The following is a 16,425-nucleotide window of genomic DNA, read 5'->3' on the forward strand; positions in this document are numbered from 1 at the left end:
AGAGAAGATCCTTTGGGATCCGCCCATCATCCATTCTCACGACATGACCGAGCCAACGCAGGCGTCTCTGTTTCAGCAGTGCATACATGCTAGGGATTCCAGCACGTTCCAGGACTGTGTTGTTTGGAACTTTGTCCTGACACATATTTCGATGTTAATTCATGTACCTTACAACATTATGCTCTTTCTGTCCTAAAGGGTAGGATTATCCAGGACTGCTGTTCTATTGATGAAGAAAGAAGTGAGAATCACATTTCTGGGGAAGGACTCCAAGCATGCAGTGTGGAAAGTAAGAATACAGTCAAGGCTGAATTTGTGCCAGGCCTCACCCAGGCCTAGCTGAAGCATCTGATTTCAGCACCAGGACTTCAGACCTGGACCATGTGAACAGAAGTGCCCCTGGCACTGGGGGCATTTTCCACTGTGCTACATAGTAACTGCAGAGAATCCCCACTTCATCGTAAGAGAACAATTCCCAACATTTTTGGGGAGGAGAAAATGTATAAGCACATAAGAGACCTGAACAGCTGTAGCAGATCAGTGGTGTAGCTAGAGGGGGTGCAAAGCAGTAAGTTTTGCAGGGAGACTCGCTGTGGCCTCCGTCTTGCACCCAGTACCGGAATGGCTCCGAAGGGGGGGGAGCACTTGCACACCACAGCGAGGCTCCCTGCAAAACTTACTGCTTTGCACCCCCTCTAGCTACGCCACTGCAATAGATTGGCTGTTTGATTCATGTCCATGAATTCTGTTTTTAGGACAGTGCACTAAGGCCTGCATTGGGCACATATCAAAAGGCAGCCCCCTCCCCACCTGTTGAATTAAAATGCATTGAGAGTGATAGGATTTCATACCCATGAAAAGCAGAAATGTGACATTCCCATGTAGCCTCTGCCTCATGCTTGCCTTTGGGGCTCCTCTCTTGCAAAAGTGTTGCCTGGAAAAGTCAGAGTTGTGATGGGCACATATTTTAAAGTGTGATAAAAAAGATACACTTCACACACACACACACAGACATACACACGCCGGGACTTCATTGGGGTGGAAGTTTGATTCCCACTTTGATCCCTCTAAATAGGTTTATTGGACATATAGATACATAGCTGCATCTATAGACACATAGATGCAGGAGTCCCACCAGGAGAGAGGTGGGGGGGGAGAAAGAGGGGAGTGGGGCGGGACCCAGCAGGGGGCTAGCCCCGCCCAGGGGGCGTGGCCTGCAGGAGCCCACCGCTTGAAAAGGGGACCCCGGACGGCCAGAGCAGCATTGAGCTCAGCTGGCTGGTGCGTTGGACTGGCAGCAGGTGAGCGGGGCGGGGAGGCAGCGGCTGCCCGCTGCGGGGTCCCTGCCTGCGGGCTGCCTCTGGCAGGCCGGGCTGGTGGAGGGAGGCTGCGGGCGCTGCCCGGGCAGCGGGCTTGACCTGAGCGGGGCTCTCTCTTCTGGCGTCCCGCAGGCGTTGGCACCGCGAAGGTTTCCTTCCAGACCCGAGAGAGAGAGATCCAGACATGGCATCGGAGGTGAGTGGGCGGCCCGCGCCCGCTGCAGCGCTCTCGGTTCCCTGCCCCGAGGGGCTTGCATGCAGGCAGGTGGCACTGAGAAGGGCCGGGGGAAGAGCTGCCCAAGCCCATCTGGTGCCAGGGGCAGAGGGCCAAAGGCTCCCCGCTTCGGTGATGGGCCCGCCTGGGCTTCAGCCACACTCCAGCTCAGCACTTTTCTCTTCCCGTCCAGAGAATGCTTGGCAACCTTCAGTCTCCAAAGACTCTGGTCTAAGCCTACAGCGCCCGGTATTCCCAGGCGGTCTCCCATCCAAGTACTGACCAGGCCTGACCCTGCTTAGCTTCCGAGATCAGACGAGACTGGGCATGTGCAGCAGGGGACAGAAGCGGGTGGGTGGCCCTGCCAGGCTGGTGCCTGAGGCGACTGCTTCAGTTGGCCTCCTGGATGGGCCGGCCCTGGCTGGAGGCAGGAGCAGAGCTGGGAAGGGGCTTGTGCCACACAAAGTGCTGATCAGGCTGGGCAGGGCAAATATCCAGATGCTCAGCGGCCAGGAGTCTTTGCAGTAACGTCAGATGATTAGCAGCAGTGTATCTCTGAAGGCCGGGCACCAGAAGCAAAAGGGACCTGATGCCACGTGCCCTCGATGTGAGCCCCTGGTTCTGGTGTGGGGTGAGAGGGGAAAGAGCATCCCTCTATCCACTCCATCCATCCCCTGCAAAATGTTGTCTGTCTCAGTCGGGCCCCCCTCAGGCGCCTCGTCTCGAGACAGAAGGTGCCCCAGCCCAGTGATCATTCTGTTCGCTCTCTTTTGCGCCTTCTCCAATTCAACTACTATATCCTTTCCGAGATGTGGCCACCAGAACTGGATGCAACACTCCAGCTGTGGCCTTATCATTGATTTGTACAATGGCTTTATAAAATGGCCTTTGCTCCAGTGCTAGAGACGGTGTGTTTGAATGTTGTATGTCCTACTTGAACATCTCAGATATGATGAGCTAAAATAGATGGACCACTAGAAGCAAGCCAGTCAGACCATGTTTTGTCCTGTGTTCTATTTAATGGTAGTGCTGGGGGTGGGGGGGAATCCTAGGTTTCCTGACCTTCTGGCAATTTGGAGGAGGCTAGCTAGTTGCCTAAATCTTATGTTTAAGCACTGCAGTGAGAGGTGAAGACCTCTGGACAGAGGTGATAGGAGTGAAATGTAGTCAGAGAAGTCTTGGAAAGGGGTGCAGCTTCATGATGGAGGCTCAGTCCTCCCTGATAGCATCTCCAGCTCCAAAGGATCTTACAGAGCTGGTTGGGAAAGACCTTGGCAAGCCTGTACCAGGCAGAATAGGCAGATTTCTGGGCTGGATGGGATGGGCCAGTGGCGTGACTTGGGGTCAGGCAGCCTCTGGTGCCTCCACACTTGCAGCTTTGACTCTTGGCATCCAGGCTGTGGAGTCCAGCCTCTAGAGGCAGTTCTAGGATTGCTCCCCAGCACCACACCTGTACCTTATAGCCCTGGACATAGGAAGGCTGCCAGAGAAATGACCAGCCCATCTTGCATTTCTTCTGCCTGTGATTGGACAGCACAGCCTCCTTTAGAACGGACTCCCTCCACCTCCTAGCCTTCCAAAGAGCGTTTGCAAGTGATGCGTGACAGACAAAACTGCAATCTGTGCATTACTTGTCTGGGAAAACAACGCTTAAAACTGCTGATTGCAGTTGTTTGACCCCAAAAGGTGATCTCCCGCTTGGTGAACTTTGCCTGTCTCCCCCGGAGCCTGAGTGTCACATGTTGTCTTTCTGTTTGCTTTGAGAAACCCGTGCAATTTCAGCAGTGCAGCCATGTGATGACAAAAAGGGCCGCTTGGAATCCCTTTTGAGGGACCAGCAGCCAATCACCTATATGCTAGAGTTGCCCAAGGGCCTGCCTCAGGCGCGTGCAGCCTTCTGGGGGTTTCTGCATCTTGTTCAGCCAAGTGGCCTCTTCTTTCCAGCACCAGAGTGAGAAACTTTACTCCGGAAGGCTTGCTGGCACCATTGATCCCATCCTGGAGAAGCTAAACTCTTCCATTGAAGTGGACCAGCACTTGTCGGAAGTCGACATTCGTGGGAGCATCGCATACGCCAAGGCTCTGGAGAAGGCTGGGATTCTGTCCAAAGCTGAACTGGAGAAGATTCTCAGTGGGCTAGAAAAGGTACTGTACCTGCTGACTGACTAAGGTGGAGCAGAGCTGCTGTGAGTGCTCTGAACTGACTGTTTGGGCTTCAGGCAAATAAAAGTATTGTAGAAGCTCATACAGGTCACCTTTTCAAGGGGGTGTTTTTCTTTTGCGCATAGGAACATACCTTGTGTTCTTCTAACAAGCTATGACTCCCTTGTTAGAAGAAAAGTCCATCTTCATATTTTCTCTTGTCAAACTGGCATGTCTGAAATGCTTACTGGTAATGGGAATGCACAGAACCCAGATGATTTCCCAAATAGGCAAGTCTGAAGTTTCATCATCATTGTGCAAGATCCGGGTTTTAAATTAAAATCTACTGGTCTTAATTTCAGCTGAACATCTTGGAGGCGCCAGGAGTTTGATTCTGAAGGGCAGCCACTAGATGGAATGCTATAATATTTATTCTCATTCAAGTACAGTACAGAGAGGAGGGAGCTAAAATTCTTGTTTGGAGAACCTCCAAAATGGCAGGTTCTCAGATCCTGTTAAACACATGACTGATCCTCTAACTTTTTTTCCTGAACAGTAAGAAAGTCTTGTTGATTACTAACCAGACTTTTTTTCTGCTATTTCTGTAGATTTCTGAGGAGGTGTCCAAGGGCACTCTGGTCATTACCAAATCAGATGAGGATATCCACACTGCTGTTGAACGCAGACTCAAGGTTTGGTCCATCAATTCAATCAGAAACCTCTAATCCATGTGTCTGATTTTTTTCCAGGAATCTTAAACTCTGTTTCCTATTGGCTGTGTCCATATTGGAGGAAATAAAATACAGTAGTACTGTATTGCATTTGTGCTTACATTCTTGACTTTAAAACTGGTTCTGAACCTCCTCCAGCCATTTGTTGAGCTTCTGTGATGTCATGGAATGTTTGAATGTTTCAGAATACGAGCTGAATCTGTCAACTTCTAGCACGCTTGAGTTTGCATTGCAGTGTATTTAGAGATGACAGTTAAGTACCTAGTCCTCATTCTACTCCTTGCTTGTAATAGATGTAACAGACAGTTTTCCCCCTACAAGCGTGTTCCTGGAAATAAAAAAAGTCATGTAACTGGTTGTAGGATCAGGGAACTTGCATGCATTAAGCCAACACTGATGAAAACCCTTCAACCATTTTGTTTTTGCTCTTTATTTTCCTTCCAGGAGCTGATTGGCGATGTGGCTGGAAAGCTTCACACTGGACGAAGCAGAAATGACCAAGTAGGATGGTTTTTGGATAGTATAATTCTCCTGCTATTTTGTGTTTCATTTTCTGCCATGCTTCTTGTACAAATGCTGTGGATGGTATTGGGGATGGCAACCTTGACATCTCTCTTCTTTTTTTTTAAAAAACCAACCCCAAGTTTCCAGACCATAAGGCTATGAAGGTAGATTGTGCATGGCAAAATCTCAGAAGAGAGGTGGAGAGGAGGGGGATTTCTTAGGGGTTGGGGGCTTCACTTGTCGCTCTATGAACTTTTCTGTGACCAATTGAAGTGTAATGATGCCAGATTTGCCTGAAATCCTCTGCACAGATATTTGGCAGTAAATCTGATTGTACACGGCGGGACTTGGTAACTATGAATAGGACTGTGTTGCTGGAGATTCTTTGACACAGCAACCAAACAGATTCCTGAATAGAAGGCTGGTGCTTGCCAACTGAGTTCACCCCTATTTGCATGAGAACAGTTTTTCAGCCCCTCTTATTCACCCCATCCCCAGTGCCCAGGCATTCTTCAGTCAGGGCCCTTCACTCTCTTAAGGCCCCCACCCATTTGCTGACCTAGTTTTTCCTCCAAGCGCCATGTCCTCCCATCTCTTATTGCCAAAGCTCTGAATTGAACACAGTGTGCAATCCAAGTGCAGTGTCCCTCTGTTACTGGGTCCCTGGTCTTGGAAACCATCTGCGACTGACAGCAGAGTCCTCTTCTCTTTCTAACTTGGCTTCCATAGCTTATTGCTATAGCCCTTTTTCCCTCCTCTAGCTCATAACTACAGTTGAGAGGCAGAGTGGCCTGGTGGTTAAAGAGCTTGTCTGCATTTCTGAAGGTGATGAGTTCAAGTCCTGCTTATTCTCACACTGGATGGCTGCCTCCAGTTCCCTCGGCAATGAAGGGGTACCTGATCCATGCCACATTGCACCTTGTGTTCCCCCAGGTTCAGTCCTCAACTTCTCTGGCTCAGGCTGGGAAAGACCCCCCGAGTCTGACACCTTGGGGAGCTGGCAGTCCAGAGCTGCATGGCCCAACGGCTTCAAGGCAGCTTCCTGTGCTCAGTTCCAGAATGGTGTGTTTGCAAAACGACAGGGGGGCAACCAGTGAGATATGCCTTTAAGGGCAAGACCCCACATCTCCACCAGAGCAAAAGTTGTACTCCTTACGGTTTTAAAAGAACTGGCTGCCTCTTGCATACTGTTAACTGTTTTGCAAACTAATCAACAAACTGACTTGCCTGAGGAAAATGACCTCCTAAGCATCCCTGGTGAAAGAGGCCACCCCCTGCTGGCTGGAGCTCTCTCTGGACTGGCTTTGATGGTGGGGCGTGACCCTGCGATGCTTCTTCTTCCAGGTGGTGACTGACTTGAGGATGCTGATGAAAAGCTCCATCACGACGCTGACCTCCCAACTGCAGCAGCTCATCCGGACCCTGGTGGAGCGGTCCTCCACGTAAGCACCTTCCTTGCTCTGAGCATTTCTTATGAATGCCTTCAAAAGCATCTATACGATACTGCTCCCTTTCTCTCCTTCCCACACCTTTTCTGTCTTCCTCCCCAAATGAAACAAAGTCCTAAGCCTCTGCAGCTGCACTGGCTGACATCTACCCCTTAAGAATACAAGAACTCTGCTTGATCAGAGGTTGACTGCCTCTGAACCTGGAGGTTCCACAGATCCATCAATACACCCCCTTTTTTCCTCTGTGGATGTGTCTAACCTTCTGGATCAGACCAAAGGGTTGTTTCACTCAGCATCCTGTTCCCCACAGTAACCAACCAGATGCCTTTGAAAAGCCCACAAGGAGGGTAGGACAGTTCCAATTCCCCAGCATCTGGTACTTCAGAGTATACTGCCCCTGTACATGGAGGCTCCATTTAGCGATCAGGGCTACTGAGGGTCCCCATAAGAACCGCTTTGCTCGGTCAGTCCACTGGTCTTTCCAGTTCAGCAACCCATGTCCAGCCACATGCTTCTGTGCCATGGCAAGCAGTGCTGTTCCTCCTTCCAAGCACCTGGTATTCTTCTTCAGTTAGTGGGGGCTTCAGTTCAGTGTCAAAAACTAGTCACTGTTGCCTGACTTGGGCCGCCCTGATTCTTTCTGGTCTTTGAGCACATCCAGTGCGCTTTCCCCTTCCTTCTCTGGGTCTCTTCCTGGTCAGATATTAGTGTCCCTCCTCAAGGGCAAGGGCCTCTCTCTTTGCTGCGGAAGCTCCATCAGCTCCATGTCCTCTGGTGGTGCTGCAGGAATAGCTGTCAGCAAGCCTGAACGTGGGGCTCTTCTCTGTTCTGTTGCAGTGAAATTGAGGTGATCCTTCCCGGCTACACCCACCTGCAAAGAGCTCAGCCAATCAGATGGAGTCACCTTCTCCTCAGGTACTTGCCCCCCTTCCATATTCTCCTGGCCAAAGCTGCCACAGGCACCTGGAACTGAAACCCTCCTAAGCCTGTTGCCTGTGAGGAAATGCAGCCTCTGAGTACATGCAGAGCACTTCTCCATAACCCAGGCCAGATTTCTGGGGTTACAGAGACAGGTTTTTGGACCTGGAAGGGTGCAAGTTCCAGGCCTGCTTTGGCCACGGCACTCCTTTGTCACTTGTGGTGGATGTTTGGGGTATCTTCATGTCCTCTCCTCCTCCTCTCGACAGCCATGCGGTTGCTCTGACCAGGGATTCCGAGCGCCTCTCCGAGGTGAAGAAGAGGATCAGTGTCTTGCCCTTGGGGAGGTAACGTTGTTGTCACCTTCCTAGGGAGGGGGGTGTTGTGAGCCCAATTGAGGCCGCACTAAAACGGATCATGGCTTTTTAGTGGTGAAAAGTGTAGTTTTATGGGCATCCTTCTAATGCTTCTTCTCTCCCGCTGACAGTGGGGCTCTGGCTGGCAACCCGCTGGGCCTGGACCGTGAACTACTCCGTAAAGGTAAGCTGCATGTCTACTCTTTTAAAAAAATCCTGCCAGGAGGTGAGGAGATTTGTAAGCTGCTAGTAAAGAAAGGACGGAGGCTTAGAGTTGGACTGAGCTGTGCACCTACCCAAGGAGGTCTTCTGTCCCATCAGTTTCCAGTGCTGCAGGGCCCTGGTTTTTCCAGCCATGTTCCAGGGAGACCTGTAATTCCTTGGAAGCTCACTAAGACATCACTGCACACGGTGCCTTATGAAGCATAACAGATCCCTGCCCTGAGGAACTTACAATCAGAAGTGGCAAGCAAGCTACCCTTCTGTACAACCGTTGTCCCATCCTGCTTCTGAGCATCCCCTAAAATGCACAGTTGCAACAGAGGGTAGCAGGTGAGATGGATTGTCCCTCCCAGGCTTTCTAAGTTTCCAGTTTGGACTGTTTTCTTAAAATCCTTCCAAAGAAGCTAGAGGGCAGAGAGCCTAATTTTATAAAATAACAGGTGCTGGAGCTCAGGCATGTGTGGTGCTCTTCTTTCAGGGGAAGACAATGGTCAAAAGTGAGAGGTGAGGTAGTACAAATTAAAGGACTAAAGGCAGACTTAAAGAGCAACAGTTTCAAGAGAGATTTCTCTTTCCCCTCCCCCCACTTAATTCATAGTTTGTTGCTTCAAAAATATTCTCTCCATTTGTGGAAGTGCCTGTCTACAAGAAGAAATGGCTTTGTCCTTCCTCTGCTCTATTTACATAACAATTCAGACATTTTCCTTGACTATTTTATCTTCTTTTTTTTACAGAACTGGACTTTTCCACCATCAGTATCAATAGCATTGATGCAGTGAGTGACCGCGACTTTGTGTGTAAGTACATTTTCCTTGGGGCAGAGTTTGCAGGGGGGCAATGTTTGTGGGGCAAAATGGCTGTGAGGGAAGAAGAGGCTTAAGGACTAGAAACTTGATAGTTCTGCAGCGTGAATGAGCTAGCTCATGTTCTGGCTGTTTAATTCCTGCACGGTTTAATCAGTGTGCAAGAGTGAAAATGAGACCTCTCTTCTCCTCCTCAGTGGAGTTCCTCTCCACCGCCTCCCTGATTATGATCCACCTGAGCAGATTAGCTGAAGATCTGATCATCTTTTCCACAAAGGAGTTTGGATTTATCACTCTCTCTGATGCTTTCTGGTAAGTCTGAGTCCTGCAGTCCTGACTTCCCTAGAAGCCCAGTCTGGCCTGGTTTATGCTCATGTCAGCCAGAGGGAAGATGCAGCCACTCCCTGCTCACAGGTTTCACTTCCAGAGACTCTGTGGAGCACACAGAGGTGACGCCCACTGACAAAATCCTAAATGAGGCATCTCCAAGAGGCAAAAACTGGGATGGAGATTTGAAGGGACCAAAAAAGAGACTGTCTTGCTCAGACCAGGTTCAGCCCAATAACCTGGTGCTCAGCAGTGGCCCACAGACCATCACCCAGAATCCTTTGTAGTCTTCAAGGATTCCTCTGTGGCTAAAGTGATGTGGGTAAAAGATTCCTGGAGGGAATGATCAGGCACACAGTGCTTTGGCTCACACAACAGGAACCTTGCACCTTGAGAAGGGAGAGGGGGAGTCGGGGTGCAGTGCCATTCTTGAGAGCACCCAACGCCCTAGTTGACTCCTCAACTTCATAAGCAAGCCACAGCCATGGAGACTGAACTGGGTGCAATCCCAGAGGTCCGTCCCAAGATCCTTTGCAAGAACCCTTCCATGCTATGTGGGCTAGCCCTGCTCCTTTGCACTGGCAACCATTTAATGTGGCTCTTGGTGGCCAGCATGTTTTGGGGCAGATGAGCTGTTGTGAACCGGAGACCCTCTCATATACGTGTTTGTTTCTCAAAAGCACCGGGAGCAGCCTGATGCCCCAGAAGAAGAATCCGGACAGCCTCGAGTTGATCCGCAGCAAGACTGGCCGCGTGATAGGAAGGGTAAGCTGTGCCAAAGAGGCTGGCTGGCTAGCCATGGTGCCAGCTGCTGTATGGGGCTCGGAAGAGCAGTTGAGGCCCAGAGAGTGGCTGGTCTAGAGGTGATGGCTGGGCAGAATTTGAGGGGCTGACCCATGAGCAGCGAAGGTGGAGTGGAGGAGAGTCCAAGACCTTCAGAGGGGCAAGGAAGAGACTGTTTCTGTGGCTTTTTCTCTGGAGAAGTGGGCCTCAAAGGAGAGGGTCATGGCTGGCCCAGGCACAGAGTCCGACAGCAGCTGAGGGGGGGGGGCTACAGGGGAGAAGAGAAATATGGCTTGGGGGAGAGGAGGCGTGAGAAGTAGAAACGAGAAGGCAATATGGGGAGGTTCTGCTTGTATTATTATTATTAACAGTATTTATATACCCCCTTTAACTGAAAGTTCACAAAGCAGTTTACAGAATGGGAGAACGAGGCTAGGAGGGCTTTCTGAATTGGCTGGAGAAAATTTTTATTATTTATTTGATTTGTACTCCACCTTTCTCCCCGGAGGGTACCCAAGCTGGCTGGGAAAAGGGATAAAATGTGGGGAAGACTCTTCGACAGACTTCCTGCAGGATCTGCTACCAAGTCACCTGTGCCCCAGTATAGTCAGTCAGGAATCGGGGACAGGTTAACAGAAAGAGTTTTGTCTGGTCAGTGGATTGGTCTCTGCGTGGATGTGTACCAGCTCTCTTCCTTTCTTCCCCTGTAGCTGACCGGCATGCTTGTGATCCTGAAAGCACTTCCCAGCGCTTACAACAAGGATTTGCAGGTAAAAAACATGGGGGGGGGGGAGCATCCCAGTTTTGGCCCTGGTGAAGTCCCAAGTTGGAATGCTTGGCTCGGCTTCTTAACTGGATGACCTTGAATCTCTCATCCACCAGGAAGACAAGGAGGCCGTGATCGATGTCATTGACACCCTGACTGCCGTGCTTCCACTGACCACTGGAGTGATTTCTACTCTCCAGGTGAGAATTGGTGGCGAAGGGATAGTCCTCTTAACAGGGCCGTGCCATGTTCTCTCTCGGAGCTCCCCATGTTTTCCCCCCAATGCAAATCACCAGTTTTGAGTCCAGGAGTTTCTTCTGTGCCACATAAATGGCGAGGAGCTGGACTAGCTGTTACTTCTTTCTGTTTTGATTAAAGAAATAAGTTTAATGCCAAAATAGTGTTTGGCTTTTGGCCCACACCGAGGACTTGGACATGGAGTGTGGCCTGATCACATGCTCAGCTCAGGGGTCTTCTCCCCCCCCCCCCCACACACCATCCTTCCTCATGTTCATGATGTTCTTCTTTGGAGCATATGGTATTTTCAGCAATTGTTTCAAACTCAATCATTCTCTTTTCCAGATCCACAAGGAGCAGATGGAGAGATCCCTGAGCCCTGAGATGCTGGCAACTGACCTGGCCAATCACCTGGTCCACAAGGGGGTGAGTGTTCAAAGGGGGAACAAGACTCCTTTGGGTGGGGAGGGGGGAGTAATGCTCTATTCAGTGGCTCTTCGACCTGATCCAGCAGGGCTGTCGTGCCCTCACAAAGCTAAGCTGCCCAGAGCCCTGGGTGGAGGAGGCTCAAGGATGTCATCAACTTGCATTTTTGATAAATGCTGCATTGAGCTGCAGAGGATTGGATGGTGGTTTGAGAGAGAGGGTCAGATTGATGATCTGCAGCTCCTGTCCTCCCTTCTGATTTGCCACCCTTTTGACAGCAGATGCCGTTCAGACAAGCCCACACGGTTGTTGGAAAGGCAGTCCATTTAGCTGAGACCAAGGGAGTGACCCTGAACCAGCTGTCTGCTGAGGATCTGAAGAGCATCAGGTATGCATCCTGCTCCATACCTTGTTTCCTCTGCCACTTTCCAGATACAAAACTGAGTATCTTGAAAATCTTGGCGCTTTTGCTTTAAACACGAAGCCAAGTTTCCAGACCCGATGATGATGATGATACTTTGCATGTTTACAGTGCTCCATGCATTTCACCTATGTTGTCTTTGCAGCAGTCCTCTAAAGCAGACCACTGCATTCCCATATCTTGGAGGCAGAGAGTAATTAAAAAATGTCCTATGAAATGGACAACCCAGTCCAACTAAGAGCCGGAGAAAACAATGTTATTCTTTATGGCTTTCCACAACCCTGATGGCCAGTGTGCTGGTCTACGATTTGGACAGTCTGGGTTCAGATTCTGCCCCCTCCAGCCCTGCAGCCCCTGGATCAGTCGTCCCTCCCACTCACTCCTACCCTACCCAGTTGGGCTGTTGTGAGGAAGAACCATAAACACCACCTTAAGTTTCTTCTGAGGAGTGGCAGGCCATAAATTTCACAAATGGTTCAGTGAGTTGTTGCCTCCTACCAGCAGTGTCTGTCCCAGATTGCAGCCTGAAATTAAGGTGCCATTGAGAACTTGTCCTTCTCTATCTGGTAGTATTTTATTATTAAGCTCTGGGGGCTGTAGGGCAGAGCTGGAAGAGCCCACCTGAGTCTCCAGGCAGCCTTCCCTCCTGAGAGCTGCTGTCAGTCAGGGAAGACCATGTTAAGCAAGGTGGACCATTGGGGTCCAGTGCTTTAGCTAGCAGCCTCCCAGGACTGACTTTTCTTTCTTTCCTTCTCCCTTTAGCCCAATGTTGGGAAGCGACATCTCCCAGGTGTTCAATCCCCAGACCAGCGTGGAGCAGTACACCTCTCCTGGAGGCACAGCCAAGAGTGCCGTTACACAGCAGATCGAACAAATAAAGGAGCTGTTGAAGAGGCAGAAGGAATAAGTTTGGAGTGTGGGGAAAAAACCTGTCCCGTTGCTACGGGCTTCTGCTTATCCCATTTAATCCTGAGTTAATAAATACAGTGGTGTATTGGATTTCACTGAGAAAAAGCTCTGTTGTTGTGTCATTCTTCCTCCCCCCCCCCCAGCAAACTGTTTTTTGGAAGGGGGGATTGTCTGTTGCTGGATCTGATGGGGGAGAGGGTTACAATCATCTGCCCTCCAGAGCAGGAGCTTGCAGGGCTTATCAAATGGGGAGTTGATGCAAGGTGTTCACTGAAGGAGAATATTATATGCAGTGGTAACCGGTCTTTGGGGGGAGGGATTAGGGGCCACCGCCCAACAGCAGTGTCCCTGCAGGCAGCGTCTTTAGGTAGGGCTGAGCAAGACCCTTCTTGGATATCTCCGATTACTGATGCCAGGCAGGTCACTGAGCAGGGACATAGCCAGCACCACCCAGGCAGGAACACAGCTCCAGAGTGAACCAGTTCTAGCTTCTTGGCTTGGCCAGAGGAGGATTTTCCCCACATTGACATCTGGCAAATGTTTTAAAATGATAAATGCAGCTGCCTTACATGGAGTCAGGCCTAGCTCTGTCCAGCCCAATGCTGCCTTCCCTGAATGGCAGCAGAAGAAGGGTCTCTTCCGGTCCTGAGATCCTTCCAACGGGAGCTGCTTCACTACTGAACTCTGGCCCACCCTAGAGAATTTTTGAGTCTGGGCTTTTCTTAATAACAAACCAATGGGGAACCTCAGTTGCTACTACTGGAGGTGAAGGAGATTTTTGAGGAAGTTGCAGCATTGGCAGAGGTTCAGTGGCAGAGGTTCAGGTTCAGAGTGAAAAGCGGTGTGCCCCAAGGATCTGTCCTGGGACCGGTGCTTTTCTACCTCTTCATAAATGACCTGGAGACAGGGTTGAGCAGTGAAGTGGCCAAGTTTGCAGACGACACCAAACTTTTCCGAGTGGTGAAGACCAGAAGTGATTGTGAGGAGCTCCAGAAGGATCTCTCCAGACTGGCAGAATGGGCAGCAAAATGGCAGATGCACTTCAATGTCAGTAAGTGTAAAGTCATGCACATTGGGGCAAAAAATTAAAACTTCACATATAAGTGAAGTTTATATGGGTTTATATGGCTGATGGGTTCTGAGCTGTCTGTGACATATCAGGAGAGAGATCTTGGGGTGGTGGTGGACAGGTCGATGAAAGTGTCGACCCAGTGTGCGGCGGCAGTGAAGAAGGCCAATTCTATGCTTGGGATCATTAGGAAGGGTATTGAGAACAAAACGGCTAATATTATAATGCCGTTGTACAAATCGATGGTAAGGCCACACCTGGAGTATTGTGTTCAGTTCTGGTCGCCGCATCTCAAAAAAGACACAGTGGAAATGGAAAAGGTGCAAAAGAGAGCGACTAAGATGATTACGGGGCTGGGGCACCTTCCTTATGAGGAAAGGCTGCGGCATTTGGGCCTCTTTAGCCTAGAAAAGAGGCGCCTGAGGGGGGACTTGATTGAGACATACAAAATTATGCAGGGGATGGACAGAGTGGATAGGTAGATGCTCTTTACACTCTCACATAACACCAGAACCAGGGGACATCCACTCAAATTGAGTGTTGAGAGAGTTAGAACAGACAAAAGAAAATATTTCTTTACTCAGCGTGTGGTTGGTCTGTGGAACTCCTTGCCACAGGATGTGGTGATGGTGTCTGGCCTGGACGCCTTTAAAAGGGGATTGGACAAGTTTCTGGAGGAAAAATCCATTACGGGGTACAAGCCATGCTGCGCATGTACAACCTCCTGATTTTAGAAATGGGCTATGTCGGAATGCCAGATGCAAGGGAATGCACCAGAATGAGGTCTCTTGTTATCTGGTGTGCTCCCTGGGGCATTTGGTGGGCCGCTGTGAGATACAGGAAGCTGGACTAGATGGGCCTATGGCCTGCTCCAGTGGGGCTGTTCTGATGTTCTTAACTACAATTCCCAGGAGGCCTTGCAGGTCTCTTGTTATCTGGTGTGCTCCCTGGCGCATTTGGTGGGCCGCTGTGAGATACAGGAAGCTGGACTAGATGGGCCTATGGCCTGCTCCAGTGGGGCTGTTCTGATGTTCTTAACTACAATTCCCAGGAGGCCTTGCAGGTCTCTTGTTATCTGGTGTGCTCCCTGAGGCATTTGGTGGGCCGCTGTGAGATACAGGAAGCTGGACTAGATGGGCCTATGGCCTGACCCAGTGGGGCTGTTCTTATGTTCTTATGTGAAGGCTTTACTGCAATAAAGGGGTCTGGTCCGAGACCCAAATCAGCCCCAGTGCAGATTCTCTCTGGGTCTTCTCTGGCATTCACCTCTGCCTTGCTCTTGCCGCCAGGAATGGCTCCAGAGGGGAGGGCCCCCAAACCTGGTGCTCTGCACCCCCTCTGGCTACACCACTGGTCGAAGCAGTTCCCAGAATGCTCTGGCTGAGGCTCTGCGTTCTCACTGCATGGCCAGGTCTCTCACTGCATGGCCAGGTCTCTCACTGCATGGCCAGGTCTCTCCACCTGCCAAGCTTTGGCCAGCCACGTCCCACAGCCCCCACCACAAGCCACACGGAGAGGCCGCACATGGACTTGTTCCGACTTCCTGGCTACTTTCTGGTCCGGCCCTCTCCAGGCCAGTGAGGAGGGCTTGGTGAATGTCTGGAGGAGAGAGTGCCTCTGGGAATGCGAAGAGTGCCCTTCCCTTCAGGCAAGGAGTTTTTAGAATTGAACGGGCACCGGGCCTTTGAGCATGTGCAGAGCGCCTTCACCTGCCGGTGGGAAGTAGTAGTGCAGTGGTTTTCTACAAAAAATAAGCAGAGTGCTTTTGAACATGTGCAGAGTGCCCCCGTCATTTCATCAAAAAAAATTAAGCCCCCTGAGCCGGTGGCGCAGCTGGAGGGGGCGGGGCAGCCGTGCGGCTCCGCTCTGCTCCCCCCCGGGAGTGGCTCCGAAGGGAGGCCCGCCCAGCCACGCCACCAGCCGCCTGGCAGAGCCCGCGGCGAGGAGCCGGGCGGCGGGGTCGGCGGGTGCGCGCGCGGCATGGCTGCGCGGGGACTGGCGCTGGCGCTGGCGCTGCTGCTGGGCCTGGGCGGGCGGCCGGCGGCGCGGCGGCTGCTGCGGGGCGGGCTGCTGCGGCCGCGGGAGTCGCCCTCGCGGGAGCTGAAGCAGCTGGGCGGGCTGTGGGGCTTCCGCGCCGACTGGTCGCCGGGCCGCGACGCGGGCTTCGTGCACGGCTGGTACCGGCAGCCCCTCCGGCAGGTGAGCGGAGCGGAGCCCAGCCCTGCCCGCTGCCCGGCTCCGGCGCTTCTGGGGTGCCCCGAGGCGGGAGGAGCGGGCACGAGGCCGGGGAGCTCTGAAGTGCCGCCCAGGCTTCCAGCCGGGCCAGGGCTGGGCGGACACGGGTCCTCTGGTCGCCCAGGAGCTCCGCCTTCGCAGGGGCTCTCCGGGCCCGTCGGTGGCCCTGGAGCCTGATGCTTCCGGCCCCACTGGCGGCTGCCGCAGCAAGAGCCCCACAAGCGCCTGCGGGGAAGTGGGGTCCGGAGCTCTCCACTCGGCCAGCCGTTATTTTCCTGGCTGCTTCCCGGTGCGCAGCTTCCCCTTTCCATCCCAGCCAGGCATGCATGAGCGCCTGCAGCAAACGCGCTGGGCCTGCCCTGACCCCTGTGAAGCAACCCTGGGCGGGCATCCAGCATGGTGGACTCCGCAGCAGAGCACTCTGGTCCACCCCTGGCTTGGCAACCACCAGGATCCCCACAGCTGTTTGCATGGGTGGGCTGAGGGGCATATTTGCTAAGGGGGGCTGTTGCCTTCAGGCTCTGTTGGGGAGCCTCCCCTTGCAGCCTCTGGCCGGCCAGGGTTGGAAACAGGATTGCTGGACGCTTTGGCTCTG

General features: G+C 51.9%; 1 protein-coding gene across 1 annotated transcript; it reads left to right on the forward strand.

Annotated features, from left to right (window-relative positions):
- The first annotated feature begins 1,503 nt into the window (after window positions 1–1,503).
- ASL (argininosuccinate lyase) lies at window positions 1,504–12,524 on the forward strand. The gene is made up of 16 exons (XM_066635110.1): window positions 1,504–1,515; window positions 3,484–3,678; window positions 4,284–4,367; window positions 4,851–4,907; window positions 6,255–6,352; window positions 7,196–7,273; window positions 7,546–7,623; window positions 7,764–7,816; window positions 8,589–8,651; window positions 8,855–8,969; window positions 9,665–9,749; window positions 10,478–10,537; window positions 10,650–10,733; window positions 11,116–11,196; window positions 11,478–11,584; window positions 12,380–12,524. Exons 1-16 carry the CDS (start codon window positions 1,504–1,506, stop codon window positions 12,522–12,524), a joined length of 1,395 nt encoding a protein of 464 aa, XP_066491207.1.
- The last annotated feature ends 3,901 nt before the right edge of the window (window positions 12,525–16,425 follow it).

Source organism: Tiliqua scincoides, chromosome 8, assembly GCF_035046505.1.
Source record: "Tiliqua scincoides isolate rTilSci1 chromosome 8, rTilSci1.hap2, whole genome shotgun sequence".
NCBI lineage: Eukaryota > Metazoa > Chordata > Lepidosauria > Squamata > Scincidae > Tiliqua > Tiliqua scincoides.